Source organism: Oncorhynchus kisutch, linkage group LG20, assembly GCF_002021735.2.
Source record: "Oncorhynchus kisutch isolate 150728-3 linkage group LG20, Okis_V2, whole genome shotgun sequence".
In the NCBI taxonomy this organism is placed as follows: domain Eukaryota; kingdom Metazoa; phylum Chordata; class Actinopteri; order Salmoniformes; family Salmonidae; genus Oncorhynchus; species Oncorhynchus kisutch.
This window is the reverse complement of record NC_034193.2, coordinates 47,880,549-47,908,030: the sequence shown is the minus strand read 5'-3', so window position 1 is coordinate 47,908,030 and position 27,482 is coordinate 47,880,549. Positions and strand designations below refer to the sequence as shown.

The 27,482-nt window shown below is 43.8% G+C and overlaps 2 protein-coding genes across 3 annotated transcripts; both read left to right on the top strand.

Annotated features, from left to right (window-relative positions):
* Positions 1–1,087: 1,087 nt before the first annotated feature.
* LOC116355422 (collagen alpha-1(XVII) chain-like) lies at positions 1,088–24,056 on the top strand. Its single transcript, XM_031799122.1, has 40 exons — positions 1,088–1,289; positions 2,188–2,235; positions 2,358–2,396; positions 2,600–2,650; positions 2,945–3,088; positions 3,336–3,479; positions 3,808–3,873; positions 8,506–8,655; positions 9,939–10,025; positions 10,111–10,158; positions 10,307–10,435; positions 10,667–10,731; positions 10,807–10,978; positions 11,182–11,232; positions 11,370–11,396; positions 11,501–11,527; positions 11,624–11,686; positions 11,804–11,908; positions 12,034–12,096; positions 12,287–12,322; positions 13,773–13,835; positions 13,964–13,999; positions 14,123–14,194; positions 14,301–14,327; positions 14,438–14,473; positions 14,558–14,597; positions 14,785–14,855; positions 17,613–17,648; positions 17,742–17,803; positions 17,914–17,976; positions 18,134–18,184; positions 18,351–18,413; positions 18,791–18,850; positions 19,139–19,193; positions 19,301–19,408; positions 19,643–19,822; positions 20,067–20,189; positions 20,507–20,667; positions 23,500–23,655; positions 24,045–24,056. The coding sequence occupies exons 1-40, from the start codon at positions 1,088–1,090 to the stop codon at positions 24,054–24,056; spliced, it is 3,192 nt and encodes a 1,063-aa protein (XP_031654982.1).
* Positions 23,956–27,417, top strand: LOC116355542 (collagen alpha-1(XVII) chain-like). 2 transcript variants are annotated; one of them, XM_031799966.1, is made up of 3 exons: positions 23,956–24,245; positions 24,567–24,728; positions 26,446–26,953. In XM_031799966.1, exons 1-3 carry the CDS (start codon positions 24,065–24,067, stop codon positions 26,613–26,615), a joined length of 513 nt encoding a protein of 170 aa, XP_031655826.1. In that variant the 5' UTR covers positions 23,956–24,064; the 3' UTR covers positions 26,616–26,953. The 2 variants fall into 2 exon arrangements, with proteins under 2 accessions (XP_031655826.1, XP_031655827.1); XM_031799967.1 differs by lacking the exon at positions 26,446–26,953 and adding an exon at positions 26,963–27,417 and having other exon boundaries at positions 23,957–24,245.
* The last annotated feature ends 65 nt before the right edge of the window (positions 27,418–27,482 follow it).

Sequence of the window (27,482 nt, the reverse complement as noted above, 5' to 3'; positions counted from 1 at the left end):
TAAAATCAAATCTAGATGTCATTTTTCTTTTTTTTGGCACAGTGTGCCAGTTTTTTTAACACCTGCTCATTTGGAAGACAGTCAGAATCCTGTAAAAGACAGTTTTTCTTGTACTGTCAATCACAGCCTAAACTATTCCAACGAAAGAGCTTAGATGCTCCTATAGAACTCTTATGGTAACTGATATATAATTCCATTACTTATAGGATTCAATAGATATATAGACAGCTAAGCTACATTCAGAGGCGTCATGCCCAGAAGGGGCACAGGGGCAAGTGCCCCCTGAGATTTGTCCTACATAAAAAATATATATATTCTTTTTTGGTGATTGTTTGTTTATTCTCTTTAATACCACTACCACTCAGATAGGTTCCCAATTTCCCAACCTCGTAACTAGCTACCATGAAGCAATTTCAAGTTAGAGTCGCTAGCTTGTATAACTATCTTAGCTGGCATGCCTGCTGGCAAAGTTTGTAGACTTTAGAAAAGCAAACAATAACTAAATGTACTGAATGAGACTAACTCTCTCTCCACTCTGTATAAGTTCTAATCATTATTTTTCTCCTTTCCCCCTCCAGCCTCAGGTAGTCTCTCTTCAAGGAGTGGGCTGCTCTCTATTGGAGGAGGAGAGTCTACCAGTAGAGCCATCACAGGAGGCAGTAGCTCAGTGCTAGTATCCTCCTCTGCTGCAGCCGGGTCTGGGGGTGGAGCAAAGTCTGGGTACGGAGGGAGATCCGTCAGCAAATCAACCACCATTACCACTATAGAGTCCCTCTCTTTATCCTACGGTGCTTTGGGGGCCTCTGGCGCAGCTTTTGGGTCTTCAGGGGCCTCTGGGGCATCGTTTGGGGTGAGCAAAACCAGCGGCTCCCTCTCCATTTCTGGAGGGGGTCTTATGTCAAGCTCCAGTTCCCGTTTTTTCACTGGTTCCCTTACTGGTGGTTCCAGTTCTGGTTTTGTCTCTAGTTCCAAAGGAGCAGGAGCAAGAGGAGGCAGTTTTGTCACTGGTTCCAGTTCTGGTTCTAGTTCTGGTTTTGTCTCTAGTTCTGGTACCAGAATCGGAGGAGGTGGTTCTTCTAGTGCCAAAATGTCGGCCGGCGGCTTGGGCTCTGTGACCGTTTCCACGGTTACCAGGTCCAACTACAGCTCCTCGGCAGGGGCGGGTTCAGGAGGCGTGAAGAGGGGCAGGGCACAGGGGTCTGCATCCTCTGCTGTCAGCTTCTCCCCCACCCCCACGGAGAGAAAGAGCATGACCACCACCATGACCGCCCGCTCCATGGGCTACGAAGGTCAGTGACAAGGTCAAAGGTTAACCCTATTCATATGCTGTGTTCATAACCAAGTGAGAAGGTGGTAATTACCAGTTGTGAAGCCGTAAATACCAGTTGGGTGCATTCAATGCATGCTCTGAACTCATTGAGAAACACAGATTGGCTAATGGCCAACAAGCTGCGTCAACCATAAACTAAACGTACAGCTATCATGCTTGTAAACTAATTATAGGGTTCAAAAACCATATTAATAGATAGCTTTTTTTAAATAATGTTTTGTTGTTGCATTTAACTGCTGAAAATGCTGTTATCAAGGTCATTTCCTTAGTAGATGTCAGAGGTCAGCATGTGGGAGAAGTCGAAGCTCAGGGATAATAGACGAGGTTCCCACTAGTAATTACCAGTTGGAGGGGCATTCAAGTGGACTTTTCCCTGTCATATGTGGTAAATACCACCTTCCCATTTGGTTATGAATGTAGCCTTATATCCAGGGCTAGGATTTCTTCCTGACCACATGACCTCTGGGGTCTAAGATCAGATATCGGGCGCTTTCCTCTGCCCAGGTGTTGCTGATGCCTGCTAGATCTTACAATGCCTGGATAGGTATTTTACCTATTAGCTAACCACATCATATGTTATAGCAATCTGTCAGTCAATGACACAGTCGATGACGTGGCACGTAACCATTGGTTGACGCATGCAACGTCTGAGCGAGGGAGTGCAACCATTTCTTGGTCATGTCATGTGGTCAGGAAACTACTGGCCCTATCTAAGGTCCTCTGATGCTCTTTAGTACAGGTGCAGATGTCAATAATAATGTCATTAAGAATATCATTAGGAAGTTGAAGTATGACTTCAGTTATGACATGAAGAAGGAAAAGTCGTCAATAGTGGTGTTTTTCTTCCGTGTATTCAGGAAGATCCAATGGAAACTCATCTCCGGAATACACAAGGAGAGAATATGGTAACTACCAATCTTAAATGTGACTTCAAAATGTATTTAATTCCTATGTTTAATAAAAGTGGATATTAAAAATGACATAATTGATTTTTGATAATTGATTGTTTCAGCTGCAGGAAGTGCAGCTGCCAGTACACCCACCAGAGGGCGGAGCCACAGTAGAGGTACTGGCTGTTAGCGCACAGCACCATCAATCAGACCATACACTACTGCAGAATGCACTTATTATTGTTTTGCCATTTTAAGTGGCTGTATTTGAATAAAATAGGACACATCTGATTACACTACTCTATTCTTATCTATTCTATACTTTTCTATTCTATTCTATTCTATTCTATTCTATTCTATTCTGTGTGTCCTGTTCCAGAGAATGAGATCAGATGCAGACTGCAGAGTGCCTCTCCCACAGCCAAAAGATGTGAGTTGCCTCGTACCACGCGGGCTCTTATCACTAACCTATGACTCAACCGATCTGCCCTGGAAAATACACGTGGACCAAGATGATATTAGTTTGACTTCAACAAATAGGGAGACAATAAGACTCAGTCAGAAAACGTGGAAAGGAAATGGAATGTGGATGCTTGAAGATAAGATAAATACAGTTGGATAAAAATCGGTCTTTATAATTAAAAAACAGTTGAAAAGCCTGCACACTGTACGTTTCCTAAGTGACTTTAGATGACACCAGAGTCTGTTCCCCCGTGGCGTGTAGGGACGGAGCTGGAAGACGTGAAGCGGCTGCTGAAGGGGAGTCGCTCCTGCAGCATCAGCCCACCTCGCTCCCCCACCAGCACCCTCCCTATCCCCAGGAAGGCCCGCGTAGAGACCAGAACCATGCCAAACAGCTCCCAGTCAGGTACACACCCTCACCAGTATAATCATGATTAAAACTAGGTAAATGAATAAATGCTGTAATAAATCAATGTTTAAATGCACTCTGAAATAAATGAATAGGTACATAAGTAGTAATTACACAAGTAAATACGTACATAAATAATCCCTGATGCATTAGATGGCCAGAATATGTTCTTAACTGACTCACCTGGTTAAGTAAAGGTTAAATAAACATACATAAAACCAGTAACCTGTTCCCTCTCTCCCAGGCCAGTACGACAGTGCCACCCTGGACTTAGGAATGCCTTCCTACATGTGGTCAGGCCCCACGGCTGGAGGCTATGGTTACCACAGCAACGCCATCAACCTGTCCCCCACCTCCACCCTCCAACACTCACCTATCACACTCACAGGTCAGCAATAGACATCACCAAATATACAGTCACAATTACTCTAATAAGAATGGCATGATAGAGAGTGATAATAGTGCCAACAGAAATGTAATCTGAATTTAATCCTTCACACCATCAACAAAGCTATTTATATAACGGAACAGATTTAGTCCAAGAGATAAAAAGCACATGATTAAAATGAACAAGATTTGTGTGCAACATAAGAATCACAAGAAAGTATAAAAAAGAAAATGTCTCCTAATTTTCTCATTGTCAATGAATACTGTACATGTTACTGTGGGTGTGACTCAATCGATGTGGGTGTTTATCAATGTTTCTACACCCACAGGGCTTCAGAACAACCTGGCCCTCAGCTCTACATCCATGAACTCTGGACTCTCTGCCTCTAGCACTGGTAAACATCCCCCACAACATCTATCGTCTCTCTATCGGTGCGTCCCAATAATCTTTCCTTTCTCCCAAAGTGTTCACTTGTTTCCTTTCCTTCCCAGATTTGAAAGTAAGTGACTGCTATGCAGAGACGGGCAGTATTTGTATTACATGTATTTGAAATATGTATTTAAATTCTTTCTGAGTATTTAGTCGTTTGCATTACACTGGGCTGAACTTCACTCCAATGTATTTCATAATAAGTTACTTTCGAGAGCGGTAATTTGCATTTTTAAAACACAAAATACTTTTCTATACCCTTTTTGCACTGGTGTAAAGTAAAAATACTTTAAAGTACTACTTAAGTCGTTTTTGGGGGGTATCTGTACTTTATTTGACTTTTAATATATATATATTTTTCATTCCTAAAGAAAGTAAAGCACTTTTTTACTCCATACATTTTCCCTGACACCCAAAAGTACTCGTTACATTTTGACAGGAAAATGGTCCAATTCACACACTTATCAAGAGAACATCCTGGTCATCCCTACTACCTCTGATCTGGCGGACTCACTAAACACAAATGCTTCGTTTGTGAATTATGTTGGAGTGTTGCCCCTGGCTATCGGTCAATAAAAATATAAAATTGTGACATTTGGTTTGTTTAATATAAGGAATTTGAAATGATTTATACATTTACTTTTGATACTTAAGTACAGTTTAGCAATTCCATTTACTTTTGATGCGTAAGTATATTTAAAACCAAATACTTTTAGACTTTTACTCAAGTAGTATTTTACTGGGTTTCTTTCCCTTTTATTTGAGTCGTTTTCCATGAAGGTATCTTTACTTTTACTCAAGTATGACAATTGAGTACTTTTCCCACCACTACCGTTTTTATATTGGTTCACAATTGTGTGGCTCCCTTTCCCCCTGCCTTGGTATCAGAAGTCTGATGGCACTATGGTGTCATCAATTAACTAAATATAAACGGATATGTAAAAATGAACGATTGCAAAGCATTCTGAGTATTATTCTAATGAGCTCTACCGGAACAAGGCCAATAATAATACCCAGTATGTTCACATAATTTACATTTTGGTCATTTAGCAGACACTCTTTTCCATAGTGAATTAGAGTCTGTGTATTCAACTAAGGTAGATAAACAACAACATATCACAATCATAGCAAGTGAAGCGTTTCTCTATCCGTTACTGAGAATATTGTTGCTGTTTGGGCCGTTTACTTGCAAACTGTAACGGCGTTCTTCGTTTGTCGAAAGAGAGTCGGACCGAAATGCAGCGTGGTGGAATGTCTTTAATGAAGAAAAAACGGAACGATACATGAAATAACTAATAAATACAAAAACAACAAACGGAACGTGAAACCTAATACAGCCTATTTGGTGACACAACACAGAGACAGGAACAATCACCCACGAAATACAAAGCGAAACTCAGTCTACCTAAATACGGTTCCCAATCAGAGACAACAAGAAACACCTGACTCTGATCGAGAACCGCCTCAGGCAGCCAAGCCTATACTAGACACACCCCTAATCATAGCAATCCCAATCCTATAAACCCCAATGCGAAACACAACACGTAAACCCATGTCACACCCTGGCCTGACCAAAATATATAACGAAAACACAAAACACTAAGACCAAGGTGTGACAGAACCCCCCCCCCCAAGGTGCGGACTCCCGGACGCACCTCAAAACCATAGGGAGGGTCCGGGTGGGCGTCTGTCATTGGTGGCGGCTCCGGCTCGGGACGTGGACCCCACTTCATTAATGTCCTAGTTCCTCCCCTTCGCGTCCTGGGATAATCCACCCTCGCCGCCGACCATGGCCTAATAGTCCTCACCCAGAACCCCACAGAACTGAGGAGCAGCTCGTGACTGAGGGGCATCTCGGGACTGAGGGACAGCTCGGGACTGAGGGGCAGCTCAGGACTGAGGGGCAGCTCGGGACTGAGGGGCAGCTCGGGACTGAGGGGCAGCTTGGGACTGAGGGGCAGCTCGGGACTGAGGCAGCTCGGGACTGAGGGGCAGCTCGGGACTGAGGGGCAGCCCGGAACTGAGGGGAAGCCCAGTACTGAGAGGAAGCCCAGTACTGAGAGGAAGCCCAGTACTGAGAGGAAGCTCAGGTAGGTAGTAGGCTCCGGTAGATCCTGGCTGGCTGGCGGATCTGGAAGATTCAGGTTGACTAGCAGATCTGGAAGATTCTGGTTGACTAGCAGATCTGGAAGATTCTGGTTGACAGGCTGATCTGGAAGAATCTGGTTGACAGGCTGATCTGGAAGAATCTGGTTGACTGGCAGATCTAGAAGATCATGGCTGACTGGCGGATCTAGCTGCTCTATGCAGACTGACAGCTCTGACTGTTCCATGCAGGCTGACAGCTCCTTGCAGACTGGCAGCTCCTTGCAGACTGACAGCTCCTTGCAGACTGACAGCTCCCTGCAGACTGGCAAGCTCCTTGCAGACTGACAGCTCCCTGCAGACTGGCAGCTCCTTGCAGACTGACAGCTCTGACTGCTCCATGCAGGCTGACAGCACCCTGCAGACTGGCAGCTTCTTGCAGACTGACAGCTCCTTGCAGACTGACAGCTCCCTGCAGACTGGCAGCTCCTTGCAAACTGACAGCTCTGACTGCACCATGCAGGCTGAAAGCTCCATGCAGACTGACAGCTCTGACTGCTCCATGCAGGCTGACAGCACCCTGCAGACTGGCAGCTCCTTGCAGACTGACAGCTCCTTGCAGACTGACAGCTCCCTGCAGACTGGCAGCTCCTTGCAGACTGACAGCTCTTTGCAGACTGACAGCTCTGGCTGCTTCATGCATACTGACAGCTCCCTGCAGACTGACAGCTCAGGCTGCTTCATGCAGGCAGGAGGCTCCGGCAGCGCTGTAGAGGAGGAAGGCTCTGGAAGCGCTGAACAGGCGGGAGACTCCGACAGCGCAGGAGAGGAGGAAAATGCCGGCTGCGCTGAACAGGCGGGAGACTCCGAAAGCGCAAAACAGGCGGGAGGCTCCGGCAGCGCAGGAGAGGAGAGAGTCTCTGGCTGCGCTAAACAGGCGGGAGACTCCAGCAGCGCAGGAGAGGAGAAAGGCTCTGGCTGCGCTAAACAGGTGGGAGACTCCGACAGCGCAGGAGAGGCGAGGCGTACTGTAGGCCTGATGCGTGGTGCGGGCACTGGTGATACTGGAGCGAGGACACGCACAGGAAGCCTGGTGCGGGGAGCTGCTACCGGAGGACTGGAGTGTGGAGGTGGCACAGGATGTGCAAGGCTAGGGATGTGCACAGGAGGCCTGGTGCGTGAGGCTGGCACCAACGTCACCAGCCGACTAACACGCACCTCAGGACGAGTATGGAGCGCTAACTCAGGTGCCATCAAATCCCCGACACGATCCGTCGGACGAATATGGTATCTATAGCACCAAGCTAGCAACTCCCTCATTACTCTCCACTCCACTTTCCCCTCCTTCACAGTCTCTGCTTCGCTCACCTCTAACACCGGCTCTGGTTCTGGTCTCCTCCTTGGCTCCTCACGATAAACAAGGAGAGTTGGCTCAGGTCCATATCCTGACTCAGCCACTCTCCCTCTGAGCCCCCCCCCCAATACATTTTTTGGGGTGACTTTCGGGTTTCGCTCTGCGCCGCCGTGTCTGTTTCTCCAACTCCATTCGCCTATAGCCTTCTTCGCACTGACCTAGCGAATCCCAGGCGGGCTCCTGCACTCTCTCTGGGTCGGCCGCCCACCTGTCGATTTCTTCCCACGTCGTATACTCCATGCCATTGCTGTCCATAACGTCCTCCTTTCGCTTTTCCTGCCTGTTACCACGGCGCTCGGTCCGTATGTGGTGGGTGATTCTGTAAGAATGATGTGATTCACTAAGACCAAGGCGTGACACAAACGTAGTTCTGTATTTTAAAATACAAAATACATGTATTTTAATTAAATATATTTCAAAATGTTGATACATTGATCTTTAAAGTATTTTGTCATTTTTGACAATCCCTACTGGTCTATAGGAACTCCCTCTAGCCCATGTCGACACCAATCCAGTGCTTTCAGTAGTAGTAGTGTATCGAATGTTTTCTCTCCTTTGTCCAACTCTAATTCACGGTATGCAGAATAACCTGGCCACCACCACTGGCGGTATCCTAACAGCGAATGGAGTCAACGCACAAACAGGCATGGATGGAGTGTTGAGTTTTCAGACATCCACTGGGATCAAGAGAATAATGCCCATGTTCATTGTGGGAGTTATACTTCACACATGTTTAAATCATGTTAAATTCACCCTGCATGTTTTTCTTGGCAGTCTATGGTGTGCAGAAAAATGTCACAAGCACAGGGGTGTCCACAACCATAGGTGAGTCCAAAATACTTAGTTTTGCATCGATAACAATTAGGCAACCATAGACATAAAACATTTGATTTGATGTATATATGTACAAGCAGCAGCAGCACCAAGACAATATAGCGCTTTCCTGCAGTCAAATTGTGTTTAAGACTACCAAGAAACACTCTGTGTGACCCTGATTTAGCCCACCGCAGTAAAAGGATATCCTCTACTACTCTATCTTATCATGTACTCATGGCACTTACCAGTTCATACTGAATATTTTTGCTGCCTATTTCTCAGTGGCGCCCAGCAGTCCCACCAGTGACGAGGCCAAAGAATACAAATTCATGCTGCTGGAGAAAGAGAACGCTCCCGTCAAAAAGGAGACGGAGAGACTCGTCATGGCCAAAGATACCGGCAAACAGTTCTCCTCTGCTGCCACTGCTATTGGTAGGCAACACGCAAACCAAATCAAATGTTATTGGTCACATGCTACGTAAACAGCAGATGTAGACTAACAGTGAAATGCTTGCGGGCCCTTCCCAACAATGCAGAGAGAAAGAAAATGGAAAAATAATAGAAAAAGGTAATAATACAAGTAATAATACAAGTAATAATACATACACAATGGTTATATATACAGGGTACCAGGACTAAGTTGATGTGTACGAGGTAATTGACGGAGATATGCACATATAACTAAGAATAAAGTGACTAGTCAATAGGATAGATGATAAACAGTAGCAGCAGCAGCAAATGTGATCAGTCAACAACAAAAAAGGCTGAATGCAGATAGCCGGGTAGCTATTTGGCTAACTATTTAACCAACTATTTAGCAGTTTAATGTTTTGGGGGTTGAAGCTGTTCAAGGTCCTGTTGGATCCAGACTTGGTGCATCAGTACCACTTGCCAGGCGGTAGCAGAGAGAACAGTTTATGACTTGGGTGGCTGGAGTTTTTGACAATTGGCATAGAGGTCCTGGTTGGCAGGGAGATCGGGAGTACTGGGCCGCTCTTGTTGTTGGATGCCAAGTAGTTGCCATACCAAGCGGTGATGCAGCCTGTCAAGATGCTCTTAATGGTGCACCTGTGAAACGCTTTTAGGATCTGAGGGCCCGTGCCAAATATTTTCAGCCTTCTGAGGGTTAAGAAGCGTTGTACCTCTTCGCGACTGGGTTGGTGTGTATGGACCATGATAGATCCTTAGTGATGTGGACGCCGAGGAACTTGAAGCTCTCGAGGAACTTGAAGCTCTAAACTACAGCCCCATCGATGTGTATGGAGGCGTGCTCGGCCCTCCATTTCCTGTAGTCCATGATCAGCTCCTTTGTCTTGCTGACGTAGATGGAGAGGTTGTTGTAAGAGCAATATGTTTCCAAAATTCCCAGGTTTTCATGAAATCTTGATTGGAGGATTCCAGATTCCCTGCTTATTCTGGGAATCTTCATAACATGATTTCTAGAAACATGGGAATTGGCGGAAAGTTACCGGAATATTGCAATCCAGTACGTGAGAATACCAGAAATGTAGAGGAGGGTTTTCACTAAATACATAATATTGACTAAATATTCAATTGTCTGCTCAATTAGAAGAACCTTCTGAGGAAAAATGGTACCAGTCCTATCAGATCTTAAATGTTTCCATGCCCAATAACATACTACAGTCCCACTGTCTTAGTGTTAGCCGTTGTCTGTGAGTTATGGTGAAGTCAACTTCTCTTTTCACATTTTCTAGCCTATTCTGAGGACTCACTGAAGAAGGAGAAGAAGAAGGTGTCCAGCTTTGTGGAGACAGCTACAGCCAGAACCACAGAAGCTAACGGTAGATAACGTAAGTGAATAGACATTTTCACCACACCTTGATTTGTGTTACTAACACACTGTTCTGCCACTGATGTTTTTTAAAGCTGGATCCTTGACGAAAGTGTCAACGAAAGACAAAGCAACCTATCCAGGTATAGTCTAACTATACTTTGAAATTGAAATGGCTGAATCCCAACGTAACAATCTCCAGCCCTAAGTGCCTACTCTTATGCATTCTTCATGATACTCTACTGATGCCGGTTCTTGAGCCCCCTGTCCTCTACCCCTCTCTTCGGTCAGAGATGCGTAAGGACGAGTCTGGAGGAGGTCTGGGCTTCTGGTCCTGCTGCTCCTGGTGGAAGTGGTTGCTGGGCCTCCTGCTGGGTCTTCTGCTCCTCCTGGGGCTCCTCCTGGGACTCATCGCCCTGGGTAAGAGAGGAGGAGCGGAGCTGTAGGGCACTGGGGTGGTTGCCTCTGTCATAGAGCTCTAGAGTTACGTCCATGTCTAAGTAAATCTCTCTCTGTTTATTCCTCTGCTCTTTCTCTCCTGTATTTATCTGTTTCTCGCTTCTCTCTATCACTCGACCTTTGTCCTTGTTTCTCTCTGTTTCCCTCTCAATTCTCCCCCCCCCCCTCTCTTTCTCTTCCAACCACTTACAGCCGAAGAAGTCAGACGTCTTAAAGCTCGTGTGGATGCCTTGGAACAAGCCTCCAGCTCTTCCTCAGCCCATTCCAGTCGCCTCTCCTCCTCCTCTGCCATCAACATCATAGACCCTCTGGGGTCTGCGTACATAGACAAGACCTCCTCTACCTCCTCTACCACACTGCTCCGCTCTGATAATGGTATCAATCTGGGAGTGGCAGCAGGAGCAGGTCCAGGATCAGCTAATGGACGAGGCCAAGACTCTGTAGCTCTGCAAAGGGCGGTACAGCAGATAGTCAGGACTGAGCTGCAGTCCGCTACTGTACGAGGTACAGAACCAGAACCAGAACTTACACTGTGCACCAGCCTTGTGTTTTGTGGGTATATGTTGAGCTTTTCAACCATTAAAACAAAGGAATAATCCCAAATCATGCAAACTTGTGAATTGTATGAATATTTTTGAAAGATTTATACATGTGTGGTTTTTATTGGATTCTGTATATTGACAACATGTTTTATTTATTTGTTACAGCAACACTTGCACACTCAATGAAAGGAGCGAGAGGAGAGCCTGGGACCAAAGGTACTGTAGGGCATCCACTGCATGGACATGGAAACATACATAGATGGATCCATCCATCCATAGATGGAAACAAACTGTATTGGCAGAGCAACCTTTGGCTGTGTCTGTTGATTAACATTTCAGCTGTTTTATTTCAGGTGACCAAGGTGGTCCAGGAGTCAAAGGTCAGTGAGCCATAGACCTATTTGTAATGTCAATGATGTTACACAGCAAATACTGTACATGTTAGAGTTATACTGTACAAATGGAATTCATTCATTTATTTCAGGTGATAATGGATTCCCTGGCCTACCAGGTAGGAACACAAACTACTAGTTTTATTCTGGAGGGGCTACAGTAAATAATCATCTGCTTAATGATAGCAGACCGATGTTTGGCTTCTCTTCCTTAGGTCCTCCAGGTCAGATGGGCCACAGTGGACAGGAGGGCACGAGGGGACCTAAAGGAAATGCAGGTAATGTTTAAGGACACAATTTGACTTAAAATGACAAGATCTCAATCTTGCAACAAATGAGAAATGTATTGTATAGACTCTCACTCCCACAATGCATCTCTTCTCATCTGTGAATAGGTGAAGCTGGTGCAGAGGGCTCCCCAGGCCAGAGGGGCCGAGAAGGACCAACGGGATCACGTGGAGAGCCTGGTCCTCCAGGGTTTGGAGAGAAAGGGGACAAAGGTATGTTCATTAGTGTATTTGATGGCGTCACAGTATATCTTCAGAGAAAAAAAATCCATAAAATGTATATATTTAAATTATGGGTTCCTGTTCAAGCTCTTAAGTAATGTTATGTGATGCCATAGGTTCTCCTGGTGAACCCGGAGGCCCCGGACCTGCTGGCACTGCTGGGCCTGTTGGGCCTAAAGGTAAGGCCAAAGGTCATCATCAATGCAGGAAATACGTCTAGATTGATGAGATACATTAAACTATCCCAAATTGTAAGTCACTCTGGATAAGACCGTCTGCTAAATTACTCAAATGTAAATGCAATTCATCAACACTGAGACTGTAACTGTTGGCCGCCGTTGTGAAAGTGTATTTATTTTGGTTTTCCAGGATCAGTGGGTGGTCAGGGTGCTACAGGTATCCCAGGTGAGTGCTCTTTGCCCTTTTTGTGTACCATTGTACTGGAAGAAGACACAAGCTTGCGATTTCTAAAGTTGTGTATTTGTCACGTTTCTTTAGGAACTCTTGGCCCACAGGGTTTCAGAGGTGAAGGAGGCGCTCCAGGACCGAAAGGTATTCCAAACCGACCTGTTGAGATGATGTACAATACTGTGTTGTTGCAGGCCTATTTCCTTGATTTAGATTCACAAAGAGAAAACTACAAATATAGCTAGAAACCTTAGTTGATACATCATTTTTTTTTTACTTAAACATTTATGATTCACATTGACTGTGGAATAATATAACTTATTTATACCTAATGAATAAGCTTGCTTTACTAACATTTTAGTGAAGAATGTAAATGTAAACAAAGACTGTATAGCCTCAAAACATGGTGAAAACTATACATTTGATACTATGTATGGTCAGTCCTTGCATCTGTAACCAGTGTGAAATGGCTAGCTAGTTAACAGGGCGCACTGGTAGCGTTTCAGTTGGTAACTACACTCGGTCCGAGACCTTGAAGTAGTTGTTTCCCTTGCTCTGCACGGACCACGGCTATTTTGGAGTGATAGGTAGCGATTCTTCGAGGGTGACTGTTGTCAATGTGTGCAGAGGGTTCCTGGTTCAAGCCCAGGTTGGGGTGAGGAGAGGGATGGAAGTAATACTGTTACACATCCTGCTCTCTATGAATTTGAGAGTGGTTACATTTCTCCAGCCCCCATACCTTTGTTTTTTTCTAGTGAAAGAGGGGCAGGGAGGTGGCTTTGTTTTTGTTTCAATGGAGGATTCTAGCTTTAAGGTTGTAATATGCAGAAGTCGCTCTGCCATTTCCTGGTTGCAAAACATCTAATAGTTCGCCTAATTTCAGTTTGTGACAAAACAAGCAATTGTGTAGAGAATCATTGTGCCATCTAAACCTCTGTGAAGTACTGTATCTTTTCAATAGCTGTTTGAAAAACTGAAAGTAAAAGACGCAAAAACGGAATTTAAGAATGGAAACATAGAAATTGAGCACATAGAACATATCAACCACTTCTAAGACTTACGTTCAATGAGAATGACAGATCTATAACTCACATTTCTATGTGAATTTGGTCAGGTCGCCAAAAAGTTACATATTGCAGCATCAAACAACGATCATATCAGCAAGCCTATTGTTTCTCTCCTCGTCCAGGAGAGAAGGGACCAGCTGGACCTCCAGGAAATAAGGGCGAGCCAGGAGAGAATGGACCCCGCGGAACATCAGGTGTGTATCATGTGTGTATCAGGTGTGTAACATGGGATTCAGAACGTTGTGTCTCTTTATTTCTTCTCTCCTCCTTCTCTAGGAAAACACATCATTGAGAGAAATATGCACTACATACGTAAACTGGTGTGAAAATGAGTAGTAAGCACATTTCATAGTGGTCATGCACCCTCTCCGTCATCATAGGTGACCCAGGTCAAAAAGGACTTCCAGGACCAGACGGAACAAAGGGATCCAAAGGACCCGCAGGTAAGTGACCAGAGTAGCGAAGAAAAGATTGTGCTGCTAGAATAATCTCAGGCTGTCCGAATATAGACACCGTAATAGTGAAATTCTTCACTCTTATCAATTCTGAATGTGTGGGTGTTATTCAACAGGTGCTCCCGGGGCTGACGGTGAAAAAGGCTCTAGAGGTGAGAACAACAGCATCCTTTTGTCGATAGAAACCACAACAATATATTTTGGTAGGAAAATCAAGTTGTCCATATAACAACTTTGAGATTTTTACCGGATAATTGATACCTTTATCATTCCAGGTGACAAGGGATCGGATGGATTACCAGGTCCAAGAGGACCAGCAGGACCTCCAGGAGATGCAGGCCTCCCAGGTAAAATCAATCAATTTATTAACCCACATATCCATCCACCCATCGATGCTTAGTATTCACTATTTACATTTCAATAACATACATTTTCCACTTGTTTCCACTGTAGGCATTCCCGGGCTTCAAGGTCCACCAGGTATGACTCTTTGATGCAAAATCATTCCTTGATTTACATTTCAGATGCATGGTTCCTCAATATTGTACAGTAGGCTATAACATTTTTGTAACCCTCCCCCTCTACCCCAGGTATACCAGGTAATCCAGGTCAGCCTGGAGGTAAAGGTAATGTACTTATTGCATACTTCCTCTATCTTTAGTCAAACAGGATTATGCTTTCATTCAATCTAGCATCATGTTATCTTCTAGGTGAAGCTGGAGAACCTGGTAGAATCATCAATGCAGGTAAGTCAGAGGAAACGACAAAGCGAATTAGAGACATCGCTACACTGGTGGATAGGCACTCTACATCTACAGCTGTAAAAATGTGTTGAGATTACTTTATAGTACAGTGTCCACAGTAGGACAGCATCACATATCCTTAAGTAATGAATGGTCATTGGTCAATCTCTTGTTTTAATTCCAGCTGGTTCCAGTTCGGTTGCCATCCCCGGACCTCCAGGCATCCCCGGACACGCTGGTGTTGCCGGATCCCCTGGACTCTCAGGTTGGTACTGAAGCTCTAAATTCTAAAATGTTCTAAGACAGGTATTCTCAAACTGGGGTATGCGGGGTATGCGCAATGCTGCCAGGGGTACAAATAAAAACGTGATTCACTTTTTTAAAATTAAATAATGATATATATACATATATTTTTATTTTTATTTTTAAATACCAAAAAAATGTCTTCACATTTTCAAATAGTACATTTATATTCTCCAACAAGGCTATACATTTGGGTGAGTTTTTTTTCTCGCCTGAGTAGCCTTATTTCACTGCCCAAAATAAAATTAAACCATCTAGTGTTCAGTGAAATAACAATGTAAAAAAATAAAAATAAACACAATGTCAAATACTGTCAGAGTCGTGTGTATAGGTGGCAGTGAAGTCAGGCGCAGCAGAATCAAACTGAGTTGTTTAATGATTGTAAATAAAACAACTCCAAAACTATGAATAATAATAAAACAAAATGGGTCCGAGGACACGTCGTGCACCAATGCAAAGACAAAACTGAACAATAAACAACCTCTGACAAAGACATGAGAGGAAACAGATACACAACAGGTAATGAATGGGATTGAAACCAGGTGTGTAGGAAGACAAGACAAAACCAATGGAAAATGAAAAATGGATCAATGATGGCTAGAAGACCGGTGACGTCGACCGCCGAGCACCGCCCGAACAAGGAGAGGCTTCGACTTTGGTAGAAGTCGTGACAAATACAGGTAGCCTTGTCAAAAAGTTAACATCCAATCACATTAACCGTTACTCTCTCACAGGAAACCTTCACTCTTACGACGTTTAGAAACGAAACATGACAATTTGAAAAATAAGCCACGGGAGTTTTTTGAGTGAGAATAAAGACGAATTCCGAGTAGTAAGACATGTATAAAAGCAACAGATACCATTAATGAGAAGGGGCTAGAAGTGTCTTATATGGTGAGCTACCGAGTGGCTAGGACAGGCAAGCCCCATACTATTGTGGAGGACTTCATTCTTCCTGCTGCCGCAGATATGGCAGGGACAATGCTGGGGGAAAAGGCCAAAAAAACTATACAGACAATTTCACAATGCATCACTGACATGGCAAGAGATGTTTTGAAACAATTACTGCTTCACATACAAGCCAGTGAATTATATGCGTTACAGCTGGATGAGTCAACAGAAGTGGCACAGCTCCTGGTATATGTCCGTTACGTTTATGGGAGGTCAATTAAGGAAGACATCCTCTTCTGGAAACCAGGACAACATGAGAGGATATTTTTAAAGTACTGGACAGTTTTGTGACATCAAATGGACTTTGGTCAAGATGTGTTGGTATCTGTACTGATGGTGCAAAAGCCATGACAGGGAGACTTAGTGGAGTGGTAATGCATGTACAAACAGTAGCTCCCGAGGCCACTTGTGTACACAACAGCATCCACCGAGAGGCTCTTGCTGCCAAGGGAATGTCTGACAGTTTGAAAGACATGTTGGACACTACAGTGAAAATGGTTAACTTTGTTAAAGCAAGGCCCCTGAACTCTCGTGTATTTTCTGCATTATGAAATGATATGGGCAGCGACCATGTAACGCTTTTACAACATACAGAAAGAAGTGTGCTGGTTACCAAGGGAGAAAGTATTGACGCGTTTTATAAAATTGAGAGACGAGCTTAAAGTTTTCTTTACTGACCATCATTTTCACTTGTCTGACCTCTTGCATGATGACAGGTTTCTCACACGACTGGCCTATCTGGGTGATGTTTCTTCTCGCTGAATGATCTGAATCTAGGATTACAGGGACTCACCGCAACTATATTCAATGTGCAGGACAAAACTGAGGCTATGATTAAGAAGTTGGACCTCGTCTCTGTCTGTATTAACAAGGACAACACACAGGTCTTTCCATCATTGTATTGTTTTTTTGTGTGCAAATGAACTCAAGCTTACGGACAATGTCAAATGTGATATAGCGGTACTTTCTCGGAACGGACGACACAAACAACTGGATTCGTTATTCCTTTCATGCCCTGCCTCCAGTCCACTTACCGATATCTGAACAAGAGAGCCTCATTGAAATTGCAACAGGTAGTTCTGTGAAAGTTTAATTTAATCAGAAGCCACTGCCAGATTTCTGGATCAGGCTGCGCTCAGAGTTTCTTGCCTTGGCAAATCGTGTTGTTCAGACACTGATGCCCTTTGCAACCATGTACCTATATGAGAGTGGATTCTAGCATGAAAACTAAATACAGGCACAGACTGTGTGTGGAAAAGGATTTAAGACTGACACTCTCTCCAATACAACCCAACATTGCAGAGTTATGTACATCCTTTCAAGCACACCCTTCTCATTATGTAAGATGATTAAATAAAGACCAAAATGATTGACTATTATTATGTTATTATTTGTGTCCTGGTCCTATAAGAGCTCTTTGTCACTTCCCGCGAGCCAGGTTGTGACAAAATCTCACACTCATTCTTATGTTTAATAAATGTATCATATAGCGTGTGTGTGGCAGGCTTACAATGATGGCAAAAAACAACATTTGAGAGTGCACTATAGAGGGGGTACGCAGCTGGAGGTTGAATGTTTGAAGGGGTACAGGACTATAAAAAGTTAGGGAACCTCTGTTCTAAGACTGTGCTCTACAGTTTGAGTAAATACTGTATCGCATTGACCAGATCTGGATGAAGATCTAGATGTTGGAGATCTGCATGAAGTTCCTCATAGACTTCCAGGTACAGTAAGCTGTGTACTCAATGCTTCTGTTGTGTCTCCTCAGGTCCTGTTGGCCCTGCTGGTCTTCCTGGGACGCCTGGTAAGACTTATTTCTCAGATATCCAATGAGACACCAGGGTCCACATACTGTACGTACTTTCCCTTTGATTGTTCATTGTCTTTGTCTCTATAGGTCCCAGGGGAGAAAAGGGAGAGGAAGGAGAGAAGGGAGATCAGGGAAAGCCTGGTATTACTGTACAGACTGTGGAAACCACAGAGAGTGAGTATGTTTGGCTGAAAATATGTTCTTGTTTTAGTGTATGACTTTCTTATTACCTCTTAACTTACTTTACCCCTTACAACAGGACATGCACCTGTGGCTAGTCTTCCTGGCCCACCTGGCCCTCCAGGGCCCCCAGGAGAACCAGGTGCCCAGGGTCTTCTAGGTAAGCCATGTGGTTCATTCTCCATGCACTTCAATGTATTTTTGGACGGATAGCTGTTTTATTTTATATTGTTCAGATTCCTTTTTCTTATGGATTCTGTCCTTTTTAAAAAGCTAATTCATACCTTATTCCTTATCAGGTAAGGGTCCCCCAGGTCCTGAAGGTCCTCAAGGAGAGCCAGGTGTACCAGGTAAGCCATAACATTTCTACCTGAGAAGAATTTACAATATTATATTGAAATTATATTGTAAAAATAATTAAGCTATTGTAAGAACTGGTTTGCGTCATCTGTTGCAAAGTTCCTTTTCAAACCATTTTGATGAATTTCAAGTCAACCTGACCAATTTCTCCCACAGGTGTTGGTGTGCCCGGCCCCCGAGGAGATAAGGGAGAGCCAGGTAGCTTCGTGCCCAACTCAGGTAGGTGGCCCTTACCAAAACTACACTATCCACACTGTTACCATCTGATCACTCAACACAATCACAATGACTCTACTGTCAAAGATAGAAGCTGTTGATCAGTATATAGTTGACCTTTATTTAACTAGGCAAGTCACTTAATTAAGAACAAATTCTTATTTTCAATGACAGCCTAGGAACAGTGGGTTAACTGCCTTGTTCAGGACAACAGATTTTTACCTTGTCAGCTCTGGGATTCGATCTTGCAACCTTTCAGTTACTCGTCCAACGCTCTAACAACTAGGCTACCTGCCGCCCCATATGATATGGTATGATATGGAAGGTCACGTAATGTAACGCAATGTAATATTGTCGTGTAATGCTGTGTTGCCTTTCAGGAACCTTCTTCGCTGGGCCACCAGGACCTGCTGGCCCAACTGGCCTTCCGGGATCACCAGGTACAGAGGGGTCCAACTCACTGTCTATCCCATTTGTGTTTTCATCATAGTCAATTTGGTTGAAACAGAGGTTATGTGCAAACATCTTGTAAATCATTTTATTGTTTCCTAATGCAAACCAGGTCCCCAGGGTTACCAAGGTAAGCAATTTTAAAGGCATGTCCATGTCAAAAGGATGGATTGATATCATAGTAGGCTATGAACTGACTCAGTCACATACTATTTACACGGCAGACTTAGTGATAGACTTAAAATGTCGACCTTAATGCAATTTTATCAATGTTTCAGGTGACCCAGGTCAGCCCGGTTTACCAGGAGTTCCCGGAGATCCCGGTGTCGGTGGGTGGATCAAATATTTACCAGAGGCATAGTTAAACATCCAAGCCTACACCTGTGGCCTGATCCTTGTGGGTATATGTTGTATTGTTCATTGTATTGTTTTCTCCCCAGGTTTCCCTGGACCCCAGGGACAACCTGGGGGTCCAGGACCAGAAGGGGACAGTGGACTTCCAGGTCCCCAAGGTCCAGAGGGCCCCGAGGGGCAACCGGGTCCAAAAGGTACACCCTTACACCCCTTTAAAGCTGCAGTCTGGGATCTTAAGCACTTATACATTCGTAACATATCATACGAATCGCAAAAATAATTCAAACTGGAACCTGTTTTGGCTCGGGAGCACTATTTTCAAATCTACTGGATAAAATTATACAAAAGCTCTGGAGCATCACTTCAACAATGTTTATCACTCAATGTGGATCCTTTGTATAAGTTAAGCCAACTTATATCTTCATTAGGTGAGGCTGGCGTTCCAGGTGCTCCAGGAATCCCTGGCTACTCCAGTGGTGGATCATCCAGGAGTTCCCCTGGAGCGCCAGGTCCACCAGGACCTCCCGGGGCTCCCGGCCGCGATGGGCCACCTGGGTCTGGGTCTGGAACACCGGACGTCCGCCAATACATCACAGAATACCTCAAGAGTGAGTGAGATGATCTGCTTGTTCTTCTTACCTCCAATGAAAAGGATTGGGCCTAAACTACGTCCATCCAAAGACCGTTACAATATTTGATAGCGTACGTGACCACAATATGGTCGACAAAACAGGATTTCGATGTTGTTTGCGTAGTTGATGCTAACTAAAATGGTGCCTGATGATCTAAAACCTTTTCTACGCTACTGTTTAGCAGTGCAGTAACTTGTGTATTGTGTTGTCCTTCATGGAGGCGATGGCGTCAGGGAGTACATGTCGGGACCTCCGGGTCCTCCCGGTGTACCGGGGCCCCCTGGTGGTGGATCAGTGGAGTCCGTGGACGACCTTGCTAGTCGCGTCATCGCATACATCCAGAGTGAGTCCAGACAAACCAACATCTTATCAAAAGCATTACATATATGAAGTATATCATATTGTATGTTTGCCTGGATCTAATAGTTCTGTTGACATTTCAGGTGGAGGTATTGCTAGTGGGGTGCCTGGACCTCCAGGCCCGCCTGGTGCTCCCGGTGGAGGCAGCACATCGCTAAATGACATCATCAGCCTTCTACAGAGTAAGTCAGATGTTTGAGCACAAATGTTGATAATCGGGACGGAAAAAAGAGATAACATTGTGTCATGAGACAGTCAATGGTCAGTGAAGTGCCCTTGCCTGATCCGTACCCCTCTCAGGTGAGGAAGTGCGACGCTACGTCATCGGTCCCCCTGGCCCTGCTGGTCCTCCTGGCATCCCAGGGATCCCATGGAGAGGAGGCTATGGCTTTAATACCCATGAGGTGGCTGGACGAGTCCTCAATCTAATGAATGGTAAGGAATCACTGTGTCACAGCCATGTCAGATTCACATTTAGATTCATACACACACCATTAGCTTCTTTAACCATAGCGTGTGCAAGTGTTTCCCAAATGGTGGGCCGGGACCTACAGATGGATCTCGGTAAGTAGTTCAATTGATTTAAAATGGTCACATCATAAGAATTCAGGATTGTGATTGGTTGTGGCATCCGTCTGTCATCAGAGCAGGGTATGGTGGGCATGCTCGGGCCCCCTGGACCTCCCGGCCCACCAGGCCTACCTGGGTCCTACAGTGACATCTCTTATCTTCTGCAATATCCCATAAAGACAAAGAAAAAATAGTTTTTTTGACATTTTGGCTAATTAGTTACAAATAAAAACCTGAAATATCACATTTACATAAGTATTCAGACCCTTTACTCATATTTTGTTGAAGCACCTTTGGCAGGTATGACGCTACAAGCTTGGCGCCAGGGCTGGGCGATATGGCAAATAAATGATCACGATAGCTATATATTTTTTCATTCGATAACGATAATTATCACGATATTAATCAAATGATGTTTAACCAAGGGCTTTGGGGTGGCAGGTAGCCTAGTGGTTAGAGCGTTGGGCAAGTAACCAAAAGGTTGCTAGATTGAATCCCTGAGCTGACAAGGTACAAATCTGTCTTTCTACCCCTGAACCATGCACTTAAACCACTGTTCCCCGATAGGCCGTCATTGTAAATAAGAAGTTGTTCTTAATTGACTTTCCTAGTTAAATAAAAGTTTAAAAAATGTATTATGTGAGCTACACATAAAATTATATTTAAGGAAAATTGTTCCATGTTTGCGGCAAGGGAGCACGTACCTGGGGTCAATTAAATTGATAAGCTTGAAACCTTCCTTTTCGACTGTGCTAATTGGCAGCATGTCCTTAGCAATGCAATGCATAATAGCATTTGTGATGTCTTTGTCTTTTCGATGTTTGCATGTTGGGCATAAACACTATCAGTGTTGACAGCTTCGGGCAAACATCCCTAGATTGGCTGGTGCTTGAGGGGCGTTTATCAATACCGTTACGCAAACTCAAACTTCCTGCATGTTCCAAAGAGTGATTTTGCTTCAGATGTTGAAAAAGGTTTGTCGTAGTACCAGACTTCGTAGCCACCTGTCTACGGCACAATTTGCACCGAACATTGCTCTGCTCTTTGTCGGACTTCTAAAAGCTAAACCACTTCCAAATTACTGAAACAGTTTAAAACTGTGTATCAATAATTTCTTCGTTGGAAGCTGCTCCTTCTCCATGGCTACCACTGCCACTGTTTTTGCCTACATGACTCATTTGTTGTGGTTAATAGTGGTGACTCCATCACTCGAGGTGCTAAGTGGTTTTTAGTGGGCGTTTACCTCTCCACGTGCATATTGTCACTTCTCCGCACGTTCCTGCTGCGTCACAGAGGTGAAATGGACTGCTGTAATTATTCTATATTGACATTATCGAAAATGAATCCAAACATTTTTATATCGTTATTGAGGGAAGTAATTACCTTGATAATTATTGATTTTGATTTATCGCCCAGCCCTACTTGGCACACCTTTATTTGGGGAGTTTCTCCCATTCTTCTCTGCAGATCCTCTCAAGCTCTGTCAGGTTGGATGGGGAGCGTCGCTGCACAGCTATTTTCAGGTCTCTCCAAAGATGTTTGATTGGGTTCAAGTCCGGGCCACTCAAGGATATTGAGACTTGTCTCAAAACCACTCCTGCGTTGTCTTGCCTGCATGCTTAGGGTTGTTGTCCTGTTGGAAGGTCACCCAAGTCTGAGGTCTTGAGCACTCTGAAGAACATTTTCATCAAGGATTTTTTTTATTTTACTAGGCAAGTTAGTTAAGAACAAATTCTTATTTACAATGACAGCCTATTGGGGAACAGTGGCTTAACTGCCACTGCCATCTCTCCAGATGTGACACTTGGCATTCAGGCCAAAGAGTTCAATCTTGATATCATCAGACCAGAGGATCTTGTTTCTCATGTTCTGGGAGTCTTTAGGTGCCTTTTGGCAAACTCCAAGTGGGCTGTGATGTGCCTTTTACTGAGGAGTGGCTTCCGTCTGGCCACTCTACCATAAAGGCCTGATTGGTGCAGTGCTGCAGAGATAGTTGTCAGAGTGGCCATTGATTTCTTGGTCACATCCCTGACCAAGGCCCTTCTCCCCTGATTACTCAGTTTGGCTGTGTGGCCAGCTCTAGGAAGAGTCTTTGTGGTTCTAAACTTCTTCCATTTAAGAATGATGGAGGTCTCTGTGTTCTTGGGGACCTTCAATGCTGCAGAAATGTTTTGGTCTGTTCCCCAGATCTGTGCATTGACACAATCCTGTCTCGGAGCTTTACGGACAATTCCTTTGACCTCATGGCTTGGTTTTTGCTCTGACATGCACTGTCAACTGTGACACCTTAAATAGACAGGTGTGTGCCTTTCCAAATCATGTCCAATCAATTAAATGTACCACTTAATTTAACTCCAATTAAGTTTTAGAAACATCTCAAGGATGATCAATGGAAACAGGATGCACCTGAGCTGATTTTCGAGTGTCCCATAGCAAAGGGTATTATGTAAATAAGGTATTTCTGTTTTTATATTTGTAATAAAACCTGTTTAAACCTGTTTTCTCATTGTTATTGTGGGGTATTGTGTGTAGATTGATGAGACATTTTTTTTATTTTCGTTTTTTAATCCATTTTAGAATAAGGCTGTAACATAACAAAGTCAAGGGATCTGAATACTTTCCGAATGCGCTGTAGGTCTAGATCCAGAATGACTTACTGGACAGTCTGCATATTTATTCCTATTAACAGTTTGACTGATGTCAGTTCTGCCTGTCCTTTCTAGATGCTGAATACAGAGGCATCTTGGGCGCTCAGGGGCCTCCTGGTCCACCTGGTGTTCCAGGCCCTGCTGGCCCTCAAGGCCCTGCCGGTCCTTCAGGACAGGCCCCCTACAGCGGCTCTGGATACAGGCTGGAGGAGGTCAAGGACTACATACAGAGTGAGTATGGTCAAATCAATAAGGGTTTCATAAATGGTTTTCTACTAAGTGGATAATGATATGGTATTACAGTACTATCCAAAGACTCCTAGAGTTACAACAGTACAGAAATAGTTAGTTTGCCATTATTCACACTGTAGGTCTAAACCAGGCAATAAAAGTTAATGGATTACTTGAAATGCATTGAGCCTGTACAATAGGTTACCCTAATTACATCACTTTATGGATATCCTCCCCAAGATAAAAAGGTTACTTATTAAAATTAAAAATAGACATTGATAGGGGATTTTACGGACTCCTGTTCATTTCAAAGCAATAATTTACCCTTGGCATTGAGTTACTGCCCTAGAGCAGTGGGTATAACTGGCGAATTGTATTATCCTCACCAGGTGATGGTATAAGAGGGGGAATGTTTGGGATTCCAGGCCCCCCAGGTCCCCCTGGATCCCAGGGACACAAGGGAGAGCAGGGTAGCTCTGGGTACGGCCACGCCTTCGACCACAGGACCAGCGAGGGAAGAAGGCTGGCTGAGACTGAGACTGAGACAGACTACTCCAATATAGCGGTCCGAGTGACTGACTACATCAAGTGTAAGTGAAACTGAATATCCAATACTGTCATCGCAGCGCTACAATATACTTTTCAGAGTTAGACACATTTTAACTCAACATTTAAATGCAATTCTTCAAAGCGTATTTGTTTCCAATGACAATGGATCAAAGGAATGGCACATTGACTTGAATTGGGATGTGTCCCATTGGCATAGTAATTACATTTCTATGCCAATGAGACACAGATGTTCTTTAGTAAAGATAGTGACCATCGTCAATGAATGAAGAGTCCTACGTTTGCTGGTCATTGGATGTAAATGCATATGTTATCTCTGATCTTGATTGTTTCCCATCCCGTAGACCATGGTCTGTTGAGGGACGTGGTTGACAACCGGTCTCAGCTGGAGAAGTCACAGGTTGTTCAAGGACCCCCAGGACCCCCTGGCCCTCCCGGTAGGCCAGGATTCAGCCGTGTGTTTGGATCCCATAGTAACGCCACTGACCTTGTGGAATACATCAGAGGTGAGAATAATACAGTATTAATGGAATTCATTAACGTACAGTACCAGTCAAAAGTTCGGACACGCCTACACACCTAAAGGTTTTTCTTTATGTTTACTATTTTCTACATTGTAGAATAATAGTGAGGACATCAAAATGATTAAATAACACATATGGAATCATGTAGTAACCAAAAAAGTGTTAAACAATCAAAATAGATTTTAGATTCTTCAAAGTAGCCACCTTATGCCTTGATGACAGCTTTGCACACTCTTGGCTTTTTCTCAACCAGCTTCACCTGGAATGCTTTTCCAACAGTCTTGAAGGATTTCCCACATATGCTGAGCACTTGTTGGCTGCTTTTCCTCAACTCTGCAGTCCAACTCATCCCAAACCATCTCAATTGAGTTGAGTTGGTGATTGTGCAGGCCAGGTCATCTGATGCAGCACTCCATCACTCTCCTTCTTAGTCAAATAGCCCTTACACAGCCTGGAGGTGTGTTTTGGGTCATTGTTCGGTTGAAAAACAAATGACAGTCCCACCAAACACAAACCAGATAGGATGGCGTATCGCTGCAGAATGCTGTGGTAGCCATGCTGGTTAAGTGTGCCTTGAATTCTAAATTAACTAGCAAAGCACCCCCACACCTCCTTCGCCATTCTTCATGGTGGGAACCACACATGCGGAGACCATTCGTTCACCTATTCTTCATCTCACAAAGAAACGGCGGTTGGAACCAAAAATCGCAAATTTGGACTCATCAGACCAAAGGACAGATTTCCACTGGTCTGATGTCCATTGCTTGTATTTCTTGGCCCAAGCAAGTCTCTTCTTCTTATTGGTGTCCTTTAGTAGTGGTTTCTTTGCAGCAATTCGACCATGAAGGCCTGATTCACGTAGTCTCCTCTGAACAGTTGATGTTGAGATGTGTCTGTTACTTGAAGCATTTATTTGGGCAGCAATCAGAGGTGCAGTTAATTGCTGATTTCTGAGGCTGTTAACTCTAATGAACTTGTCCTCTGCAGCAGAGGTATCTTTGGGTCTTCCTTTCCTGTGGCGGTCCACATGAGAGCCAGTTTCATCATAGCACTTGATGGTTTATGCGACTGCACTTGAAGAAACTTTCAAAGTTCTTCAAAATTTCTGGATTGACTGACCTTCATGTGTTAAAGCAATGATGGAAAGTAATTTCTCTTTGCTTATTTGAGCTGTTCTTGCCATAATATGGACTTGGTCTTTTACCAAATAGGGGTATCTTCTGTGTACCACCCCTACCTTGTCACAACACAACTGATTGGCTCAAACACATTAAGAAGGAAAGATATTCCACAAATGAACTTTTAACAAGGCACACCTGTTAGTTGAAATGCATTTCAGGTAACTCCCTGATTAAGCTGGTTGAGAGAATGCCAAGAGTGTGCAAAGCTGTCGTCAAGGCAAAGGGTGGCTATTTGAAGAAACTCAAACATAAATTAAATAACACTTTTTTGTTCACTACAGTACATGTGTTATTTTATAGTTTTGATGTCTTCACTATTATTCTACAATGTAGAAAATAGTAAAAATAAAGAAAAACCCATGAGTCGGTGTCCAAACTTTTGACTGGTACTTTATTTCAATAAAGAACAGTACCAAGTGTGAAGTCCAATTTGTCACGATTGAACATTGGTGGGGCTTTGCCAAAATGCTGATTGCAGCTTTAGCTTTATATGAAATAACCTTATGTATCATCCATAGCCCATGGAAACACTGTGGGACCCCCTGGAAGGCCAGGACAGAAAGGGGACATAGGACATACAGGTCACAAAGGCGAGAGAGATACCTTTTTGTTCCATTACGCCTTTGAAATCTTGAGAGTTGCACTCTTGATCATTTGCCAGGTCTTTGTAAACCATTGTGTTAAGTGACTCAGGCAAGACAAAGTCATACAATCAGTCCCATTGTGACACTTTCACTCTGAATTCTGGTTAACTAGGACTAGATGGAATCCCAGGAAGGACAGTCCTCCCTGGTCTGGAGTGGAAAAGGGGGGGGGGGAGGTACGTCATGATAATCACAGAGAACCTACTCAAGTTTTCCCTTTGCCAACATACTTAAGCATGATGCTACAGTAGGATCCATTCTAGTGATACTATATGTAATTCTGTCATGATAGTACCCTCAATACAAGTGTCCCTGCTATGCATGATGTGTCGATCTGACCTAGTTATGCAAAAGAGATATGGCTTCATTAAGATTTCACATTTTCCCACAGGAGAACACACACTCGTGACGCACAGAAGGAGGAGGAATGTTGGTGTTTGAGATATGATTGTTAAATACCCATTAAAAAGGTGAATGAAAGTCCTATGAAATATGTCATGACTCATGAGCATACATGTGTGGGGGCCTAATGCCTTGGAGACATTACCCATGTGAATATATTATTTTCTATAGGAGAAACTGTTGAACAGGACAGTATTCCATGCACTGATGTATTGTGTTGTGTCAAAGACGTCTTTATGATCTAATTTTTTTACTAGTGTTTGATCTGGAGTAAGTTTCCAATTCACCTCCTTGCATGTTGATAGCAAGAATAGTTCAAGCTATTTTTATTCAATAGCTTTTGTACCATTATCGTTATTGTACTTGAGGAAAAACACATTTCGTATCGAACAAAACTCAAACCATTGTCAAAATCTTCTTTGAATGTACTGGTATCACTTTCTAAAAATAAAGCTTGGTTTATTTAATCAAAGTGGAACTTAAGGTTCACATTGTTGCTATAGACTCAC

What these genes read in the sequence shown, in the direction of transcription:
- LOC116355422 (XM_031799122.1), top strand. Translation starts at nt 1,088, where the DNA reads ATGTCGGCCGGCGGCTTGGGCTCTGTGACCGTTTCCACGGTTACCAGG. An exon ending in CTCTCCCACAGCCAAAAGAT is followed by an intron (nt 2,651 to 2,944) that starts GTGAGTTGCCTC and finishes CGTGGCGTGTAG; the next exon opens with GGACGGAGCTGGAAGACGTG. An exon ending in TGGAGAGAAAGGGGACAAAG is followed by an intron (nt 11,909 to 12,033) that starts GTATGTTCATTA and finishes GTGATGCCATAG; the next exon opens with GTTCTCCTGGTGAACCCGGA.
- LOC116355542 (XM_031799966.1), top strand. Translation starts at nt 24,065, where the DNA reads ATGTTTGGGATTCCAGGCCCCCCAGGTCCCCCTGGATCCCAGGGACAC. An exon ending in AGTGACTGACTACATCAAGT is followed by an intron (nt 24,246 to 24,566) that starts GTAAGTGAAACT and finishes CCCATCCCGTAG; the next exon opens with ACCATGGTCTGTTGAGGGAC. An exon ending in CCTTGTGGAATACATCAGAG is followed by an intron (nt 24,729 to 26,445) that starts GTGAGAATAATA and finishes TATCATCCATAG; the next exon opens with CCCATGGAAACACTGTGGGA.